General features: G+C 36.6%; 1 protein-coding gene across 1 annotated transcript; it reads left to right on the plus strand.

Annotated features, from left to right (window-relative positions):
- LOC141833914 (putative serine/threonine-protein kinase PBL17) lies at window positions 1-6,886 on the plus strand. The gene is made up of 7 exons (XM_074721417.1): window positions 1-359; window positions 2,051-2,358; window positions 3,077-3,212; window positions 3,643-3,779; window positions 5,056-5,179; window positions 5,487-6,079; window positions 6,172-6,886. The coding sequence occupies exons 1-7, from the start codon at window positions 323-325 to the stop codon at window positions 6,187-6,189; spliced, it is 1,353 nt and encodes a 450-aa protein (XP_074577518.1). The 5' UTR covers window positions 1-322; the 3' UTR covers window positions 6,190-6,886.

Consider the following 6,886-nt stretch of genomic DNA (forward strand, 5'->3'; position numbering starts at 1 on the left):
CTGGACGCACTGCTACCTCGCTCGATCTGCCACCGGCTATTTATTTCATCCATCATCGTGATGAACGCGAGAGACGAAGGAAGACATCCCGACGAGATCTGATCCTTCTGTGCTCGGGGAATGATCGTTGCCTTTCGCATTTCGTAGATCCCGTCTTGTTTCTTCGCGGCGATTGTCGTATTCGTGGCGATCGAACGTTGGATTTGGCGGCTCAGCGTAGGTTCTTTGATCTAGTGTCTGGAAGCCTCCATGGAGAAGTTTTGACAGATTGCTGAGGCCCCCGCCCTCGGAAAGGCGGTGGATTCGTTCTGGAGCTATCCCGATGGGCGGGTGTTTTTCTCTCAGTACTACTGAGAAACGTGAGTGTGCCTTGCTTTTAACCTCCAACAATCAAAGATTCGATTTTTTTTTTTGAAGTTATAACAATGTCTTAGATTAAAAATTAGCTTATTATATTGGTACTACACTTGGAAGCTATTTCTACTGGCTGAACTGCAAATCCAGATATCATTAATATAGGTTTTGGGATCATCGAGAGGGTTCGGCTGACATGCCCATATGGTGAAAGACAGGGAGGTGAAAAACACTGCAGTTTATCCCTGAAGTCGATTTTTCTCGAGTTTGAGTTTCCCACTGTTTAGGATATTGTGGGTTGCTGCGTTGGTTGGCTATGTGATTTAAATCATGAAGTGAGGCTGTAAGAAGTACAATGTGTCTCTTTGCGTATTGGCATAGCATGTCAGCTTCCAGCACACCTAAAAATTAAATAAATAAAAATAGAAGCTTTCATGTTTTTCCACTGATCGGCAACTAATTACCTACTTAAAATACTTTCTAAGTTTACTCCATGTGATAAGTAATAGACAAGAGCTAATTTTCATAATGATCAAATGAACTCAATGAAGATATTTTATCCGGCTTATTTGGCTCCTCACATTAGTTGGCCCTGCTCCACAGATCCACCAGGCTAGCACTGGCGGAGCCAGCCCAGGCTGATCTCTAGCTCTGTAGACTGTTCCGACGAGATTACCCGGGCTGGCTCCTTAGTTTTCTTAAAAAAAAATTTTTTCTACCGTAAATTTAAGCTTTTTCACGAAAGCTACCCGGGCTATAGCCCGGGTAGCTTTCAACGTGGCTCCGCCCGTGCAGGCTAGCTCATGTAACCCGTTTAACCTAGCTAGTTCAACTATCCCGCTCAATGCAGCCAATTCCCTTTGCTCATTCACAATATGTATTTGTATGGACAGTTGAACAAAGAAAGAACTTTTTTAGAGAATGAAATAGAAAAAAATAGCCATTCCTAAAATAGATCAAAATAATAACTAAGAAGGATGATTTAAGGAATCATCATTTCATGAGAATTGATAGTCTTATTTCGTTTTTCACTCAGACATGAAAATTCTTATTCTACAGGAAACATAAGGAATAGAATACTATTCTAACCAAACAGATGATTACTGGCTTTACTGTCCATTAAAGGTAAAAAAAACTACTAATCGGTGTCATAATTTAAGCCAAATTTGCAGTGGCATAGTGAATCAAGAAAAAGAAAAATTCTGTATTCTGGTAGCAGAATTTAAGCCAAATCCATATTGGCACCGTACATCTATTGGAAGTTGTATTGGAATGATTATGCTCAGGAGCCCCAATTAGAGCAATTTTCATTGTTTCTTTAATTGCACCTAATAAACCTCTTTTTTCTTCCAGTGAAACTCATTAGTACCATCAGGTATAAAATCAAAGATATTTATCTAATTGCACCATGATAGTTAGTACATAATTGTTCGCTTCAAGTGGTTTGCAAGTAAACATTTGTATCTTCAGAGACACATGTAAAACTTCCAACTTGATTCTCTTTAATTACCAAAAATGTTTTGATGGAATAGAGTCACTTGAGGCTTGTCTGGACTCTAGATAAGATCAAGATAGTGTTAGATCCTTATGTTTCAGCAAAGCTCTTATATATGGCACTAATTATATCTGCATGATTTTAATTTGCAAGCTTCTGCTCTAATTTTAATGTTTTGAAATTGTCTTACTGTTTTAACAGGCAAACTTGCTGCTCCGCAAGATAGAGCAAGTGGAAAGTGCCAAAATGGTGTAAGCCTTCTACCTCCTCCAAAGGATATTGAAGATTTGAGACTCATAGCTGAGTATGGAGGTGTCAACAGATTTACATATAGTGAGCTAAGAGTAGCTACAAGATATTTCAGGCCTGATCAAATTCTTGGAGAAGGTGGTTTTGGAATTGTGTACAAAGGTGTTATAGATGAGAATGTCAGGCCAGGGTTTGAGTCCACCCGAGTTGCTGTGAAAGAGCTAAACAAAGAAGGTTTCCAGGGAGACAAGGAATGGCTGGTAATTCCATTTCATAGCATCTCTTTACTGTCATATTGAGCTGAGTATTTTCTAGCATAAATAAATCATCTAACCTGCAGGCTGGGAAGTTTTAGTTAACAGGAATGCATTTTAATAGTCATCTAGACATTTGTGGTTGTAGGAAATGATCAAGCACTAAAAAAGGAAAATCGGCAAGAAAAGGTTGAGTGCCCTTAATCTGTTTGGAGCAACCTAATTAATCCATTAACAATGACTGGTAATGCAATATTTGCAATAGACACATTCAACTACCTAAAAGGAGTATATGAAGGGAAAGGGTGCTCTAGTTAGTAGTTGCTACTTATGAACAGAACAGTAGCAATTAATAAATGCATTTTTGTTTCTTTTTGAACACTTTTTGGCAATTAATATCTTGCCGAAGGGCTCTGTTTCACATTAACTGTTAACTTAAACTCTAGGTCTCTCAAAGTAATGTAACAAAATTAATACAAAATGTGAAGCTGTGAAGTATAAGAATCTGATCAAACTTCTAGGAATAAAAAAAGTGAAATAAGTTTTATCGTGTAAAATAGACCTTAATGCTGTAGAAACAGATTCCATTAAGTTATTGGTGCTTGTTCTGTTGTGAATGTTGTTTGCTTATTTCTTCTATCATAATCATAAAATAATGAAAGAAATTTTATCATCAAATTGTTGCTGAAAATTTATATTTTAATAATGAATTTTGCATCTTCAGGCTGAAGTCAACTATCTTGGGCAATTGAGTCATCCAAATCTAGTTAAACTTATTGGTTACTGCTGTGAAGGTGATCACAGGTTGCTGGTTTACGAGTATATGTCTTGTGGCAGCCTTGAAAATCACCTTTTCCAACGTAAGTGATCAAATTAATTCTTATTGCCTATATTAATTTTCTAAGTGTTTCAATAAGTCTAATATAAGAGCCATAATGTGTTGTAACATAGGACATTTTAAATCCTCGAGCACTTTCCTAACTACCTTACTTTCTAGCTAAGTGATTATTCAGGCAAACTTATTGTATAGTGAGTGATATTTGCACAGCTGTCTTTTGATTCACTAATAAGAATAGAAGTAATTGTTAGCCAATGTATTTGCACAAGACAGTCTTATAGAGTGTTGCTTTTGCTATGTGGCTTCAATTCTCAGTAAGTTGTTTCAACAGTGCCAGTTGCTAAGTGAATAAGTTAGCAAAACTTTATTTCGAAGTTTTTGTGTATGGGGGTGGTTTAGGCTCTCTTTGATGTTGTCAAATAATTCCTGCTACGTTTATTTCTTCTTCACAGGGGTTTGCTTGACATTGCCATGGTCCACTCGTATGAAAATTGCCTTAGGTGCTGCAAAAGGGCTTGCCTTTCTTCATGGAGCTGAAAGATCCATAATTTATAGAGATTTTAAGGCATCAAACATTTTACTAGATGCGGTTTGTGTTAATCTTTTGTCCTAAGTGTAACTTCATTCTCGTCAACTTATCGAACTCCTTAAATGTTATAGTTAGTAACCTGCATAGCATAATGCTTTTCTATATATATTTATGATATATTTTTATACGTTTTTTGAATGCCAAACATCAGAAAGAAGGGAATATGAAATTTGTAAGGCTGGTGATTTAATGGTACTTAGCAATGAAATTCTGTTTAGAAAATATTTATGAATTAGGATATCTATCAGATATTCAATTTCTTCATGACACTGCATTTTATATTTGAATTGGATGTAGGATCAAGGATATAGGGTACTTAGCAATGAAATTCTGTCTAGAAAATATTTATGAATTAGGATATCTTTCAGATATTCAATTTCTTCATAACACAGCATTTTATATTTGAATTGGATGTAGGATCAAGAGTATAGGTTAGCTTTTCACTAAAAAAAGTACTGAAAACAGTTATCAAGAAACATGAGTAACATAATGATAGATAAATTTACAGTTTTAAGTGTAGTGAAAATGCTACAAAATATGCAGGAACCTGTACCTGATCACTGATTTGACTTTTTGCACAAATGATTGTTTATCATTGTAGATTTAGAAATTGTTGTGCAATATGTTATAGAATATTTTTTCTGAGCTTTAGCTTAAGAGGAATTGATGATAAGGTTCATTTGATTGACATTAGCATCTGAATGTATCTCTCTCGTTCCACACACACCTAAACCACACAGATTAAGTGTTGATAATAATGGTTTGGAAATTTAGTTATGCATTGTGATGTCACAATTGGAATTTGGGATACATGTAAAAGATGATTATTTACAAGCAATTTGGTATCTTATTTTTGCTAGCAGGTTTAACATGATAAAGCTTAAATGACAACATATAAAAAGCTTAACTGAAAGAATGCAAGTTTAAAATGGAATAGAGATGTTCAGATATGATTGGGAAATACATACAAATTTGATTCAAATGAGAGGGGCAAAGGCCACCAAAGCAAACTTCTCAATGAAAAGAGATTGAAATGTTATCTGGTATTGTTGACTGTATGATCATGGATTGATTCTTATATAGTATGGGATGTAATCCAAGCAGACGCAGTGGTTGTAGTTTTTGTAATAAAATCCAAATTTTCTTGAATAATATCTCAACAAATAATAGAGGAAGGATAAGTTTCTTAACCTTATGTTCAGTTGTGTAACTACTTGTTACCCAATGATTATTTGTGCCGTCTCATTATATTGCTTATTCTTCTACTCATTTGCAGGGCTACAATGCTAAGCTTTCTGACTTTGGCCTTGCAAAAGAAGGACCCATTGGGGATCAAACTCATGTATCCACCCGAGTCATGGGAACATATGGCTATGCAGCTCCTGAGTACATAATGACTGGTGAGTCATCTATGAATATGGTCCAGGATCTGTCTCTCTCTCAGTCTACATATATATGTTAAATGCTATCAAGAACAAATCAATATATAGATAAAAAAATGCTCTTAATTAACTTTAAGCTCTTTTGTTGTTAAATCCAAGTATCTATTGAATGATGTTTAGTCGGTAAATATGCTGCTAGTGACTACTCTCTTGCTCTTTTAGCAGTTTATTCTCTTAAAATTACATTTCAATTGTTATCTGGATTCAGGCTCTAGCTACTATTGCATTGGAGATTCAACTAGTATCTTGGTTTGAAAAATTACAGGCCATTTAACTGCAAGGAGTGATGTTTATGGTTTCGGAGTGGTGCTCCTTGAGATGCTTTTAGGAAGAAAGGCAGTGGATAAAAGCAGATCAAATCGAGATTTCAACCTCGTTGACTTTGCTCGCCCACTCTTGATCAACAGCAGGAAGTTACTTAGGATACTTGATCCAAGGATGGATGGTCAGTACTCAAATAGAGTTGCAGTAGAGGTAGCTAGTATGGCACATCGATGTCTCAGCCATAATCCTAAAGGGAGGCCAACCATGGACCAAGTCGTCGAGATCCTCCAAGGCATTCAGGATCTGCCTGAAAGCATGGAAGATTTATTGCTTCAGAATGGTAGCATTGCTGTCACTCTCTATGAGGCTCCAAAAGAGGATGAGACCACTAGAAGTGACTATAACAAGGAAGACGGGACAAAAATGCATCGCAGGAGAAGGACAAGGCATGGAAATGAAAGAAGCAAAAGTGAGCCCCCTGCTGATTTCAAACTGTTCAGCCCCTCACCAGATTCTGATAAGTTGCATCAAGTTACAAAACCAAAATCAAGACGAACAAGGATTGCCAAACCGTCTCTTGATCAGCTTTATGATGTATTATAGAGTATTCTCCTTTGCATTTGATCGACTGTTCTCTGCTTCACATATACTCATAATCGTATTTTTTTCCCCCTCAATTTGTAAAGGAGTTGGACGAAAGCTGATTTCAAACTGTTCAGCCCCTCACCAGATTCTGATAAGCTGCATCAAGTTACAAAACCAAAATCAAGACGAACAAGGATTGCCAAACCGTCTCTTGATCAGCTTTATGATGTATTATAGAGTATCTCCTTTGCATTTGATCAACTGTTCTCTGCTTCACATATACTCATAATCGTATTTTACCCCCCTGAATTTGTAAAGGAGTTGGACGAAAGTCGATCCAAGTCTCAATTTCATAATCGTTGCATCCTAGGTCTAGCTAGCTTGTAGTTAGATTTAGCCACAGTTGTGCTAAAAAACTATATTATGGCATGAATGGACCTTTGATGTGTTCTTTTTGTCTCTGGAGGGAAATGTAAGTAAAATCCTACTAATATTGGAGAGAATGTAATACCCTTATACTCATGGTTATACGGGAGGAAATGGGAAATATAATTACACTTGGTCTTGCTTATAGAAGTCTGGTTAACTTTCTAGCTGCATTCACTGCTTGCTCGTGGATTCCTTGCTGCACAAGTGATTGGTATAGTTGGCTATTATACTTGGTCTTGCTTATAGAAGTCTGGTTAACTTTCTAGCTGCACTCACTGCTTGCTCGTGGATTCCTTGCTGCACAAGTGATTGGTATAGTTGGCTAGAGCCTATAGATGGTCTCTATGTGATGTTTTTGCGGTACAAATGGCTTACTATTTGCTATCC

This window comes from Curcuma longa, chromosome 1 (genome assembly GCF_044706935.1).
Source record: "Curcuma longa cultivar G26 ecotype Majalengka, Jawa Barat chromosome 1, ITB_CL_G26_1.1, whole genome shotgun sequence".
Classification (NCBI taxonomy): domain Eukaryota; kingdom Viridiplantae; phylum Streptophyta; class Magnoliopsida; order Zingiberales; family Zingiberaceae; genus Curcuma; species Curcuma longa.

Bases quoted from the DNA above. Each gene is read 5' to 3' on its own strand.
- LOC141833914 (XM_074721417.1), top strand. From the start codon at position 323: ATGGGCGGGTGTTTTTCTCTCAGTACTACTGAGAAAC. The intron at 3,213-3,642 runs GTAAGTGATCAA...TCTTCTTCACAG, and splicing joins TGAAAATCACCTTTTCCAAC to GGGTTTGCTTGACATTGCCA. The intron at 5,180-5,486 runs GTGAGTCATCTA...GAAAAATTACAG, and splicing joins TCCTGAGTACATAATGACTG to GCCATTTAACTGCAAGGAGT.